Raw genomic sequence first — 14868 nt, 5'->3', positions numbered from 1 at the left:
AGTAGATTTTATTATACTTTGAGAGCCTACCTGTGTCACTGGATCTTTCATAATCAAAACATCTGTAACAGTTCCAAACATCCCAAAATATTCCTTCAGCTTTTCTGATGACGTCTGCCAGCTGAGACCTCCAACAAATAGCTTTCCTGGTGCTGGATCACCCCCACTGCCACCGCCACCATTTGGCGATGACCTTCCAGAGGTTCCATTCTGATTTCCGTTCATTGGTACCAATCCGTTGTGAATCTCGTGTTTCAATATACCGTTTCCTTCCATGCCCGTCCTGCAGAGAGAAAAAGAAATGAAATAAGATAGCTATAGCAAATATCTTTAAATCATGAAAACAAAACTCAAAATTATTTTACACATTTCTGTTACAGGTTCTCCCACTAGTGGGTATTATGTCTGCTGTACCAGTAGCTGTTGGTGTCTTTTGCATCTACCAAATTGCAACTAGGGATGTGTCGTAAGTATGCAATTATTTGTTAAATATATGACATTTTAATTTAACGTGTTTGGCAGTTCATGCTTATGCATCAATGTAACTTTAACTTTAAAGGTGCAACATGCCAAATAAACAATTTACATTAAGTAACAGGAAAGAATACTGCACAAAATGTTTTTGATCTTATATCCCCCCCTCTTGCTTAATTGAGGGTAACTGCTTGACCAACATATCACTTTTTTTTACAATTTTGACACTTAAATTTATGGAAACAGTTTACTTATTTACATTTACACAGTCAGTCAAAATAACTACCATGTATTTAATCTATTGAGAAACTCTGAAGAAATATTGTCAGAGTCCATAGAAATACTCCACAAAGTACAGAGAAACCAAATTCAGTTTAAAATTAGTGCTGCTGGGTCTGCTAAACGAAACAGTGACACTACAGCAGTAACTACGAATACAAGATGACATCCCTCTTCCCTCTCCCACTTTTAAGGTTCTTCTAGAGGCTGAACAGCTATTACTAATATACAACACAGCATGAATCTGCATTTTTGTTTGCTTGCTGGCAATGCAAGAGATATGCGCACGCACGCAGTATGATCGAGGTATAATCAGGAACACGTTGTGGAAGTAAAAATATACTGGTGTTAGATATTATTTATGGGATTCAATCACCTTAATAACTTAATATTTACTGTGAAAGAAAGGAAGAAAGAACGAAGTTAGTGCCTCGTGACAGAATTGGCTACTGGTACAGAATGTTTTCCAGGTGGAAGCCTGATTATATGTATCAGGCTTCCACGTGGAAAATACTCAGTATCAATAGCCAATTCAGTCAAGACACACTAACCTTGTTCTTCCCTTTCTTCACAGTAAATATTAAGTTGACTGAATCCCATGAGAATCTAACTCCAGTATATTTTTACTTCCACCATGTGTTCCTGATTATAGTTCTATCATACAGTAATTTACATTTTAACAAAGCAATGTTACATTAGTTTTAAGTGAGTGAGTGGTTAAGTTATGGTTGATTCCCTTCCGTGTTTAGTGGAAAGCTAAACTTAATTGTTACAAGATGTCTGTAATAAGGATGCTCAGCACAAAATTAAACAGATGGTAGAAGATTTTTAAATGAGTTCTTATAAAAATCATTGGTCAGAAGTAATTATTTCATATGGTACACACAATGTTGTTGCACAGTTCTTGTAGAATGGAAATTCTTTTGGATTCAAGGAGACAGCTCAATGGAAAGCTGAAGTGTCAAGTTGTCCACAGACACACAGGAAAGAAAAAACTTGCTGGCTTTCGGAGGTATTTGTTGACAAAGTAGTTACACATATATACCACCTCCTTGAAGTCAACTCTTGTTTCACTTAGTTCTTCATACTTGACTTGGTCTTTGTGACACAAAAGTTTACAAGCCTGCCAGGTGATGTCTTTTTGCTACTTCTACAGGAGAGCTACATCAACAGAATACTTCACTGTGGAACACTAGCCAAACATTTTCTGCTTTTCATTTTGTCTCGTTTTGGCCCAATAGCAAATATAATCAACAGTGTAGTATAGCTGGTTTACTTTTGCGATCAGAGCATAGATTATTGTTTTATTTAACTTTATCTGTTAAGCCATTTAATATAGAAGCTAATCAAGTATCTTCAGTGTAAGAGGGTTAATGAAGACTCTCAAGCAGGAAAAGTGTTCTATACAAGTCGTCAGATGCTACCATTATTATAATCTACATTTGTTCAAAAATGAAGACAAGGTGCCTCAGGATAACTGCAAATAAATGGGTAGAGTAAGTTTTATTCCTAGGTCATCAAGATAAAAATCAAAAAGTTTCAAGTTTTTAATGACAACATAATCAAAGCCTCAAGGAGATCTGACAGGCACAAATGGATGTCTATTTCCAGCTCTTCTGTGAACATCAGTTCTATTCATTAATCAGGTTAGTTTATTTTGTGTGCAATTATCCAATGGCAGTTTCTTTAGACCACCTTGTACATGAGTAATTAGCTCAATTTGAATATATACAATTCGGGAAATGCATAAATATTTAAAAATAATCACTGGAGGATGACATTTTAAAAGTGAACATATTTTCAATATCTATTTGATCTACCTATACCTCTCACAATCATAATGACTGATTAAATTCATGTGATAAAAAATACTTTTTGATTAAATTTTTAGATCTAAATTTTGTACGCATCCAACTGTGCATAGAGTATTTTTATAGTTGACACTTTAATTTATACATTTAACCATTAAAATCTTTAAAATTGGGCTATAATCTCTTCCCTGATAAATATAGAACGCTTTTCTAAAAAGCAATATTTCCTATACCATAATGTAATGAGTTATTCACTGTAACTTTAGTGTATGGGTGTCTCCAATAGAACAGCCAAAATAAAGAAATGGAATACCATTAAGCCATGAAACCAATATTATGACAGTGAAGCACAACATACAATTGTACCATCGATTTTCCTTCATTTAGAGAGAGAGAGAGGGGGGGGAGGTTGAACTCCTGTGAAGCCACCCTCCCCCAGTCTTGCAGAAGGGAGAGCTTAGGGATGCAGGTTGTCGGCTGAGCTCGCCGGGCCAGCGGCAGAGCTTTGTGACGGGGGTTGCACATCGAGGCGCGCTGCGCGGCGAGGGGCAGGGCGAAGGGGGGTTGCCCGGGGAGTGGGGGTCTCGGCGCACGCGCACAGCCGCGCCCACCAACCCCCAGTCGATACGGCAGCTTTCACTCTCCTGGCAGCAACCGACCGGGCGAGCGAGCGCCCTGCTAACACCACGACCGCGCATAACAACACTCCCGTTCGCTTCTGTTCGCAGGTTCAACCGAAAGAAGAAGCCTTCCGTGGAACAGATGGACCTCACGAACCCCAAGTGTTACAAGGTAAGTCCGCAGCATTTCTACAACTCCCCGAGCAGTGGAAGAGGTGACGGTGCCGCCTAAGCTTGTGGCGGATCTACTGCAGCCTGGTCTCTCCGCTCTTTGGCCGGGGCTGGGATATTGTCCTGTCACAGCAGTACTAAGAAAAAAGCTTACTGCTGTTTCGGGACATAGCCTCAGACCCGGTCGTCCGCAGCTTCTGTGCTATCTGTGTTTTGTGCTTCACTCAGTGGGTGTGTGTGAGCGCGCGCGCGCTTGCGCGTGCGGCAAAATGTGCGAAGTCTGATACTTACATTCAAAATGGCTACCAACAGCGGTGCTACTTCTGCAACTTAAAGACTGACGCTCCTGATGCGTCTAGCCAAGTGATCCTCGACATTTGTACTAATCTTATTGTTTTATCAAGTGTAGCAGCATTTTAACATAAATCTTTAGGGTATGTACTAATTTCGCTGCTTGTGTTTTATCCGCATACGCAAAAAATAGGTACTTTCTTCACCGTATAACTAAACTCAAGTACTGTAGAACTATCGCACTATTGCTTTTAAATGTATTGGCCTATGATGTAAAGAAATAGTACTAGAAATCCCATTTGTCCAACTTATCCCTTCCGTATGAACCCTAATTTCTTGCACGGTGTGTTTTAAAACCGCTCCGAAATTTCATTGCATGGGCACTTCCGTTTACAGATCTATAGTTAGTTGCAAGCTTTGTGCATTTGCCATTATCGCCGTATTAATTAGTGCCTAAACTTTACAAGTTCAGCTATTTCCGTGCGCAAATTATGATCATCGGCTATTCACAGTACTGGATATAGCTTGCAACACTTTTTGCTTATATTTTAGATCTTTCGTCGTTCCACGAGAATTTTAATTAGATCTTTTCCACCAACTTACTTGTTTTACGCGATTACTATTAAAGCAAAGTTAATCGGAGCTCCTATCCTGTATTATTCACAGAAACAGGCATGCAAATAGCCCTTATCTCAGTTGTTTACTCTTCAAAAATATGTATGCTTGTCTGTCAATCCAAAGCAAGCAATATTTTATCCTTTTATTCCTATAAACACCGTAGTAACGTGTAAGAAATTTACCGTACACGCTCTACATTAATTCGAAAGACGTACGTAGTTCTATTTGACGTAACCAAACCCTACGTCCGTTCTTTTATGTACATCATTTACAGATTGCCGTTCCGTTAACAATTTGTCTTTCTTGAACATACGAGCTTACATGTGGCCACTAGTATCAGAACAAACACAAAATGTTTATCTTGAATGCACACATTCCTTTCGAATATTTAAGTTTCGGAATAGTCGCTTATTTCCGACTGCCGAAAGCGCTATTGATCTTCCGATTATCCAATGTCGTGTGGACAACAGTTCATACGCTTGCCGCCAGAGGCAGTACTGCCACATGCAGTGGCGGCGCCACGCGGATTCTCGTTGAACTGCGTGCAAACCATTTGTTAGAATTTTATTGACGAAAAGTAATTTCGCAGGCTTCTTAATTCCAACATTGGCGGACTTCCCTAAGACTGTACGGAAAATTTAACAAGGTAACTTAGAAACCATAGTGAATTTACCTTCCGTTACGTCATCGGTGCTGGCGGAACCGCTCTACCAGCTTTTAGTTTCAAGTTAATGAGCAAATAATAATTATTTGATTTATTTCATCATGTGTAGAACACCTACGAAACAAAATCTTTGGAATTTCAAGGCAGTGTTTGAACCTATTTTCCACAGCATCACAAAGAATAATGTAAGAAATCTGAGCTCAAATTTGCTGCGATGGTAATCATTTCGGAATTAACAACATTCTGGCACACCTGATATCGGCACAGGCAAGTTTACTGGCTGTGCTTCAAACTATTTCGAATTCCTTTCACCCATTTTCACTGCCGAAGTATTTCCTTAACATCTTAATACTGGAACTAAAGTTACGCTACGCATCATGGGCACAAAATTTTTAACTGCATGAAGTACTCAATGCAAGCGGTATAAAGTAAAATTTGAGTGCTAATATATTCACATCCGATAAAGTAATTGCATTAAAGTACATCTGCAATAAATAGGTTTGTACACTACGTGGACATAATACGTGGGTTTCTTTTCTTCTGCTTAGCAGTTCTCACGCGGCGAAATTTTTACATCACTTTCTGACCTCGCTGAAATGTTTGCCTTATCTAAACTCTTCTCAATTTGGTTTCCACTCGCGCCTATATAACTTTACAATGTTTCATATGTCTGTCCAGCCATTATCTTCCAAGAATCCCCACCCATGTATATTGTTTCACAAGAAATTATTTGTAGAACCATACTCATAAAAATGCTCGAACTCAAGTTTTGTTAAGACTCATGTTTACATACTTGAACACATAAGAAAACTAAGAATAAGGAACCACAAATGACGCAGGACGACATCCTCTCCCCCCCCCCCTCCCCGCCCGAGCCTTCCGTGTGTTAAGACCGAACTTAAATTAACAAGTACGCCCCCATGCTTACAATAATCCTACCGTATGAGGTCAGTCGCTTCCGTTTAAAGTCAAGCAAGAATCTATCAGCATCTGAATGCTTACTCTATCACCAACCAAAGTGATTTTTTTTTAAATCCATAATAATGAAGCCTAGAAGAGACGAAAGCTTCGAGGCAAAGAAACAACGATGTTTACAGTTTCACAAATACAAACAACAATTTTACAACGCCGCTCAGCCCTACATAATTCTTGATGAATCAACAAGCAGCGTTAAGTCCTGAGCTGCTCTTCTGAAAAAAGGGGGAAAAACATCACTAGATTGGAGTGGTCAAGTACAATGACTGACTGCAGTATGCCTCACGCTAGAAAGTTTTATAAAGCCGGCCTGCTCCCATGTGAGTTACTTACATAGTTAGAGGAACAATCTACAATGGCGTTGTCACCCTGGTCTTCATAAGGACTCAGTCTCCAACCGTCGTCGGACTCCGTCTTCTCTCTTTTCTTGATCTCTTTATAGGAGTGCTCCGACGTGAAAGAAAATGCTACAAAATAAACCATAACTACGTGAAAGATGATTTGACTAGTTCCAAGCCGCGGAGATCTGAAATTAGTTTGATATCCCGAAATAAGCAGACGTGGAAGGAAGCCAGTAAATCTAGCCTTTAAAGCTACTGCAAAGCCCCTTTCTCTGATGCTATCAGAAGCTACTAGTAACCACAAGAAATATGTTGTCAATATCTATTACTGATATGTATTGGCCATTTGATAAATAACGCTCCAGCAATACTCTTAATTCACAAAGTAAGTCTTCAGCAAGAGATTGATGTGTCTTTTTTTACTTTTATTATTACGTTAAGTGGACGGCCAAAATCCATAGTTTTGCAAAAAACGCAATAATAGTAAATTATTATATTAGGTGCCGAACTATTAAACAGTATAAACAGGAGAAAAATGGGCGGGAGAAAGCATGCCACACAGAATACTGGTTTGCATGCATAAGACCTAGGATATGTACGGCTATGAAGAGTTAAGACCTTCAAGAGTTAAAAAGGAGTAACACGTTTCATGCTTGTTAGTCCTTTACGGTGGGCATCCCTAAAGCTAACACACACTGGGCGCAGACCTTCAGATTAAGGTGGAACTCGGAACTGAATAGTTAGGACCGAAATAATGACTTACTACCAGTAACTATTATTTGATAGTGACGCACAAGTGCGCCTGCCAACAAAATCTACGTAGGAGCTACCATTCATTCCCTAAGTCTACTAAGAACAATGTTTCGACGTGGTCGTGTTAATTGTGCGGGCTATAAAGACGATATCTACGGCTACTTTATTTTACTGTGCTACTAAGTGGCGATACGATAGCCACTGGTCGAACTAGGTACATTATTGAACGCCTGATATTAGTACTGAAGGCTACCAACAATGAACTGAGCCGAACAACGCTGCTGCTGATGCTATAAGGAATACTTTTTGCTAATTCCTTCCACTGTTAGTGTCATTCTGTGCGAGAGGCGAGAGACTAGGAGGCTAGCTAAGACTATGACATGCAACCCAGACCTATGTAAAATTACGTCTATTTTCCAAAGAAATTAGACCCAAAAATATATATAGTACTGCATGAGCATAGATACAAAAAGAACAAGCTGTTTTATGATCTGACCAACGACAACCAACATTTAAAAGTGATCTCTATACATGTAATTCCAGCAACAAGAGTGAGGAAAATGTGTGTAAAAATAAGAGTAACAAAGACTTTATGTACACCAAGTGGTTCACTACGGTAACAAATGTTAATAGTACGAGGAGAAGTGTCCTGCAGTTAGCAATACAACAACACGACGTGTCTACGTTGTCGGGTTGATCGCGTAAAGTGTTACCTGCGCCGACTTCAGAGAACTGCTCGCCAGGCGGATTCCAAGCTCTGCGAAGACCTCCATCGCGGACTCTTCTTCTGGCAAAACAAACGTCACTCAATATTACACACATATCTCATGTGCCGCTGGGCCAACAGCTACTTCATCTACTTAGTTGCGTCTGGTTCTGCTTCTTGCTACCGCGGCCATCCCGTGCAGAGTTAGTTTCGACAAATTACACTTAACTACCCACTACTAAGAAAGAAAAGTAAGTATTTTGCTTTTCGTGTGGCAGCTTCAAGGCCTATTTACAAGGGATAATCGCCAGTAACCATGCCTATTATGAAGAAAAAGAAGCATGCACACGAACTGTGAGTAATGTAAACTTTCTGACTAGCGTTTATGCGGCCATTGGCCGCATAGTGTGAAAAAGAGGTAGTATAATAATGTAATTACACCAACAATTATGAAAAATTCTCAAAAATATTCTGTGCTAAAGCTCTATCATATAAGCTTTCTAGGACTAGGCGGAATGACTTAAGTCTGAGGAAAATAAATTTTACTGTATGATCACCATCACCACCTCTATTCTGCTCTACACGGTGGTGCAGTTTCTTAAAGATCTTACTACTAAATATTTTTCATTTACTAAACCAATTACTCAAAGTTGTCCACGAGTACTATTTTAATCTTCGTCTAATACATCACGCTTAGGCAACATATACTTTCTATATAATACAAGTGTCTAAAGATACAGAGTGCTACTGTCTAACAAAGAAATTCCACTCAGATCACAATTTTCGTTCTTACGTTGGCGCTTAACAATTACGAACGCCATAGTGAATCTTTCGAAGCTTTATTGCTTTAATTGCCGAATGGGCACAAAATCCGAAACCTATTAACTGGGAGGAGCAGGGCTGCCTCCTTTTTCTAATATATTCCTTCTCTTTTCCTACACTTTCATGTTATGATTGCTAGATGCTTTGACGTGCACAGTGCGAGCCTCTAGAAAAGACGACACTTCTGCAGCTTGCGTACCTGATTGATTAGATATGTGATAACGGTGTCTGTAACTGCGCATTCAATAGCAATACTAGTGTACAGGATAACGTGGTTGAGTCAGTCGGGCTATCAACACACATGTTAATGTTACGTACCTAAGTTTTCATCAAATTTTATGCAAACGCTAATAAACTTATTCAAGCAGATACGTATGATGTATTCCACGACTGTTTTATTTTGTATTGTAAATGGCTGGTTGCAAATGGTTGCTGAAGCAACAGCGTATCATTACCACGACGTGGTCTGACACGCTAGCGCAAGATGTATATTAGACGTGCGACTTACGTGAAAAAAAATTGATATGAGTATTGCGTAAATTACACAATTTCACTAGCAGTAAGCATTCTGATATAAACCAATGACCTGAATTTACTGTTAGTGATTAATTGTTTGTTTGTTGCAGCTAGTGAACACGAACCCGGACCACTACAAGCCGAATAAGGAGCTAGCTGACTTGCTAAAGGAGATGAGTGAGGCAGAGCAGGCCCAATCCACTTCGCAGTAACCAACACATGGGCGGCCGCATCTAGTCCACGCACGTGACGTTTGAATTGTCAGTGTAATCAAATTTAAGTCGACAAATTAATAAACGAAAGGTACATAATCGTTATCCCTCTGTACCTGGAAACACTTTCCCCACAATTTTTAAACGAGCTACTATCCTGCTTGAGCAATACCATACAACACACAAAAAAAAAAAAAAAAACCTTCAAGCCAGCTACCTTTGAAATCCAAATGTTACACTACAGCATTTCGTTAACTTGCAGAGCGTCGACGAACTTACTTTTTCGACCGCATGTACTTTTTAGGTAAGTTTATTATTATTATATATTTTTTAAAGAACGATGTGGCCCTAATGATTGGGTCATGTGAAGACGAACCTAAAAAAGTGAACAGGAAGATTGTTGTGCTGCTGTCTAGGTAGGCCAACACTGCAAGTAACTACAGAGAGTATTCTGTGATACCACAGTCAATTTATACTGTACAGTATTACTAAACACTGGATTTAGCAGGAAAGATATGGAGGCACAAGGCTATTAGTTTGCGGATATTCGAAGCATGTTACTGACGGCCCTCTGTGTCAGGTTTTTCGAGAAAATACGAGAAGGGAAAAAATATAGCGCGGTATGGAATCTCTAACCAAATATACTGGAGTCTATTCTCGTTTGCGAACTAATGGAGGGGGCACGATTCCCAGGTGAGATTCTGTGAGAATGTCAATTCGATAATGTGATTTAGTAGGTTTAAGTGACACTAGGAAATACATTTCAAAACATTCATCATATAGAAATTTATACATCAACATTGGTTAAAATTGGACTCAAGCACCTGATTTTCAAACACGAATCTACAGTTTCCTAAGTATACTCCTCGCCCGATTTTTCAAAATGCAGCATCGATAATACCAATTACTACTGTGGATGCTGCTTTGTGATGCCCCAAGTATGTACCATGAACTATTCTTACCAGAGTTTTAGAATAAATTATCTGCGTAGCTTTAAGCTGCTACTAGTATCTCGCAAAGTCATGGTTTCCAATGATACTTTCACTGTTCAACGTGCAAGGCACTGACAACCTTCGTAACGAGATAACTGAATGCATAACGAACAATCTTTATTCCTGAATTTCGTGGGCAACTCGAGAAAGGGTATACCTCTTATGGAGGATATTCTGCCCCAAAACTTGGCATTAAAGAAACTGCAGGGTACGTACCGCTCCTGGGATATCAAGCAATAACTGAGTAAGAAGCAGACAGGTACTCGTAAATTGGTGGGTTGCATTATTCGCGCGACGCGACCTGTTAACTAAGATTAGTACGGATAAGTCACCAAACCGGTCTAGGGACTGAAGATCAAAGCAAGTATTTTTTTGTTTCTTCGAAATTAACGACAAACTGGAAATAAGATTTCGATGAATAAACAAAATATAGAAACACCGTTTCTGTGAATAACTATACTTGGTGCTCTCAAGTTCTGTTCACTTTTCCTACGATGACTGGTTCGTCACAGGCGGCTCGCGACGCATCTCATCGTGAGTGAATTGGATCCAATGGATGGCATGGACAGCTTAACCAGGGTGACCAGGAAAGACGCTTAATCTTAGCCGCAAGGTGAGAACTTTATTTACTTTTTTGGATGAACTACACATGGAAATGCAAAAAAGGAACGAAAACCCGTATGAACATGACATTTACAGAAAACTGTTCCGAAATCCTTAATAGTTACATCACCAAACAATAACACTTAGTACATAGTGTGGTGCGTACTATTCACAACTGACGATATATAATATTAACAATTGTCTTCTTAACAAGATAATGAAATCCAATTGTCAAAATCTCTTAGTACGTTTGCTAGTTCTTTGTGACCACAGTTATCAAATCCTCTCGTGACTTTTAAACACCAACTTGGTTTAAAACGAAACCTCGAGAATAGCTTGTTGCCCTACCCAAACATTGTTTCAGAGCATCAGCCACAGTAAATGGTGGTAACCAGTTCTACGTTAGCCCAATATGTTCTTTGTCCCCTTCACAGATCGTAATTGCGTCTGATACTAGCGAGGCAAGATATCCAACGCCAACTGGAAGAGAGAGATCCATTTAGGGGGAAAAAAATGACGCCCTCGCAGAAATACAGTAATCGTGCCATTATAACAAAGAATACTTGCAAATGTAACGATTTGTAGAAAAAAGTAGTCTAACGCATCCGTCATAGCGACAGAAAATATTACACAAATAGAAACGCCACAAGAGCTTTGACACCACAGGATAAAGTGGACAAACTAGTTAAGTCACCTACAGATATGAAGCGGGAATAGGAACGTCAGAGCAAAATGAAAATTTCTAAATACGCGATTTTGCTACGAACCCATATAGGACCGAAGACCCACAAGTAGTACCGGAAAAATTGCCACGGAAGCATTTCTTAAATATGTAACCAATGTAAGCTATGAACAATAAAGAAAGGACCACGTAGTGGCGGAAACGTATTTAACATATCAGTAGACTAAGTATTTGAAAGAAATTAGGGTACTTCCAACAAAACGAATTCAACATTTTGCACGGATCTGAACTTATAAAGTATACAGAATTTAAAACTATTTGGAAACTTTTTTATACTGTTACTCCTAGGTTGATCACTAAAGTCATTACCATAAGCTTTAGTGACAGACTAATCGACTCATTTTTTGGGTACACTATGATTAAGCGCAGAAGACTATTTTGTACCTGTGTAGCGATTCAGTGAGCCATCTTTAAACTGCACCAGAAAATGACTTAAAAAATCAATGAACGCTTTTACTGAGCTTCCAATGCGTTGATCAGGCTGCTCTTGCACCACCTACGTAGTACGTTACCGCACATCGTCTATTTAATTCTCCGCATTACGCACTACAAAAAAGTGAATACTTTTTCACTATCTACGAGGGTCATTCAATAATTAGAGAGACTAATTGGTCTGGAGAAAAAAGTGTTTATTTGTACAAAACAATACTTTTTCTACTTTTCAAAATAATCCCCTTGAACATTTACACACTTGTTCCAACGGGCTACTAGCTTTTTTATTCCGGCAGCAAAGAACAATGTATCTTTATGTTCGAACCAATTTCCCACTAACTTTCTCACGTCCTCGTCCTGGAACCTCTTCCCACGTAATGCCTCCTCCAGTGCACCAAACAAATGGAAATCACTAGGTGCTAAATCGGGACTGTAAGGGGGATGAGGCAGTACTTCCCAGCCTATTTTGACGTTTGTTTCACGGGTTAGTTGGCAATATGAGCACGTGCGTTGTCTTGCTGGGGAATCACACCTCCCCTCTCGAGATCCACGTCGTCTCTCTCTCTCTCTCTCTCTCTCTCTCTCTCTCTCTCTCTCTCTCTCTCTCGGTTGGTTTCACCCTGCTTAAAAGCAAAACCGAGTAGTATTGACTGTTCATTGTGCGCTGCTCTTCGAGAATCTAAAAAAACTGGACCTTGAGCATCCCAAAACACCTTCAACATGACTTTTCCTGCTGATACTTGGGTTCTGAATTTTTTCTTGACAGGTGGGTTTATGTGCTTTCACTCCATGGTTTGTCTTTTTGATTCTGGCTCATAATAGTGAACCCAAGTTTAGTCACAAGTTAAAATTTTGTTGAAGTGCTCACCTCTTTCATAACGTTCCTTTAACACTCTCAACCTTGTTTCCTTGTGAGGCCGCGTAAACTCCTTTGGGGACCAATGTTTCACATGTTCTGCGGTTCTCCAGCTTGTTACAGATACCATGAACTGTACCAGTACTAACTTGAACCGTATCAGCTATCATTCCCACAGTCACACGGCGGTCGGCACGAGTGATGTCATCAATTCGACTTTCCAGTGAGGGAGTTTAAACTGCGATTAGTGGGCTCAGAACTGTGTTCGTCAGTCTCTGAGTCGCGACCATTTTTCAACTGCTCTACCCACTTGTAAAACTTTGCACGATTCATGTAACTTTCAACATAAACTTAAGACACTCTACAGAACATATACATTTGTTTCTAGCCTTCAGCAAGTAAAACACGAGTAACAGAACGTTGTTCAACTATATGGACGTTTCAAGCGGACTAGTCATACTGAAATATATTTTTGAGGTTATAACCAGAACAACGTTGATACATCAGCCGATCAGGGCTCATCCTAGTGAAGCCAACTTGAAGCTGTAAAAGTACCAAACTTTCCCTACTAACAGTTTTTTTTTCCCAGACCAATTTGCATGACCCTCGTATATCAAATTTCGCAAATAAATTAACTCGTGAGGTTTCAACTACGGCACACTACGCCTGCTTTTTCCCTCTTTATATATACGTTACGTACTTCCGCAGAAACTACTGAATTACAAAAAGTGACATTTTTATTTTTACGTAGTCTTTGAATTTCTTCGGGCGATCTTAATGTTTGTGAATCGAGTTGTCACGCAATCACTAGAAAATTAAGTTTGAAAGGACCGAACTCACCATTTGGATACAGTAGTTCAGCGAAAAAGAGGGAAGGGAACTGAGTTCCACTGCCAACATTTACAGGGATATCCCTGTAGTCCACTTAAACTGTCAATGCAGAATATTTAAAACAATACCTCAACGGATAAAAATGTACGAGCACTGACCACATAATGTCCTTTGCATACTATTGCCTGTTTAAGTATCAGATCACACTAGGGCTACGAAAAAGCACAACTGGAAGGTCATCGCTAATCGCAGTCTTATTTCATCCAATTTCAATCATTAGCACAGAAAAAACCTTGAATGTAATCATTGCCAAATTGGACTAAAGCGCCTAAGGTGATCATCGCACGATTACTAGAAAAATATCTACATTAGTTCACCAACACTCCAAAATCTGCAACTTGACTGAGAATATCGATGTATATTATGTCGCAACAGCTTCCGTTGATGAACAAGAGGAATATTTCTGCCTAGTTATGACACCAGCATCATAAGGAACCCAAAACACTGAAAGTGAAAAATTACAAATATCTGAAATTTAGTTGACAACACTTAAGTACTCCGATAATTGTCTCAAGATGATTCAAAATGAATGTATGCTTTTCGCGGAAGAGCAGCCGGTAGTTTTCCTGGGCGAAGCAAAGTTTTTTTCACATACCTAGGTGCAACCAAACACCGAAAATTATCGGAATTCTTAAAGTCACTTTAATATTACATCAAAAATTCAGACGGAAAGACCATGTGCCAAGGCCACGCAGTTGTTAATCCTACGATTAAGTTCTAATGTCGGTCAATTTCGGGAGTGTATCGACAGTTTGTAAAGGTGGAACTTTCACATCTAAACTGTTCATATTTTCAGGTGTGAATTATTATCTCTCATGCAACAGTGAATTATCAAATATTCTCTACTTATTGTCGTAGATGTGTTACGAATAGGTTATCAGGAAACAAAGTCGCATTTGCATTGGGAACGAAGAGCGGCAGCGGAGCCAGCACCGACATAGTACGCGCTACCGCCGCTAGATGGCTCGCGCGTTGCCCTGGGCAACTTGCGACCGCGCACCGTAAGGACCACCGTGCGCGGGAGGGAAACGCACAGTTAACTATATTTGCCACAACCATCTCCACTGTAATACATTAGCTTAATATTCTACAGGCTAAA

At 39.6% G+C, this 14868-nt stretch overlaps 2 protein-coding genes across 6 annotated transcripts in view; one reads left to right on the top strand and one right to left on the bottom strand.

Moving 5' to 3' along the window:
- LOC126201026 (uncharacterized) overlaps positions 1 to 9358 on the top strand; it is a 207957-nt gene extending 198599 nt beyond the window's left edge. For both annotated transcript variants that reach the window (XM_049936755.1, XM_049936756.1), the window contains 3 exons: positions 381 to 466; positions 3293 to 3356; positions 9152 to 9358. In XM_049936755.1, the coding sequence (XP_049792712.1) occupies positions 381 to 466; positions 3293 to 3356; positions 9152 to 9253 (252 nt within the window). In that variant the 3' untranslated portion in view covers positions 9254 to 9358. The remainder of the gene's footprint in view (positions 1 to 380; positions 467 to 3292; positions 3357 to 9151) is intronic.
- Positions 1 to 14868, bottom strand: part of LOC126200980 (RNA-binding protein Musashi homolog 2) — a 119841-nt gene that overhangs the window by 7745 nt on the left and 97228 nt on the right. For 2 of the 4 annotated variants that reach the window (XM_049936752.1, XM_049936751.1), the window contains one exon: positions 31 to 283. In XM_049936752.1, the coding sequence (XP_049792709.1) occupies positions 31 to 276 (246 nt within the window). In that variant the 5' untranslated portion in view covers positions 277 to 283. Of the gene's footprint in view, positions 1 to 30; positions 284 to 6236; positions 6371 to 7710; positions 7785 to 14868 lie in introns of all 4 variants that reach the window. The other 2 variants (XM_049936753.1, XM_049936750.1) reach the window with 2 other exon arrangements.

Source organism: Schistocerca nitens, chromosome 1, assembly GCF_023898315.1.
Source record: "Schistocerca nitens isolate TAMUIC-IGC-003100 chromosome 1, iqSchNite1.1, whole genome shotgun sequence".
NCBI classification, from domain to species: domain Eukaryota; kingdom Metazoa; phylum Arthropoda; class Insecta; order Orthoptera; family Acrididae; genus Schistocerca; species Schistocerca nitens.
Note: the sequence above shows the minus strand (reverse complement) of the source record. Positions and strands in the feature narration are given on the sequence as shown.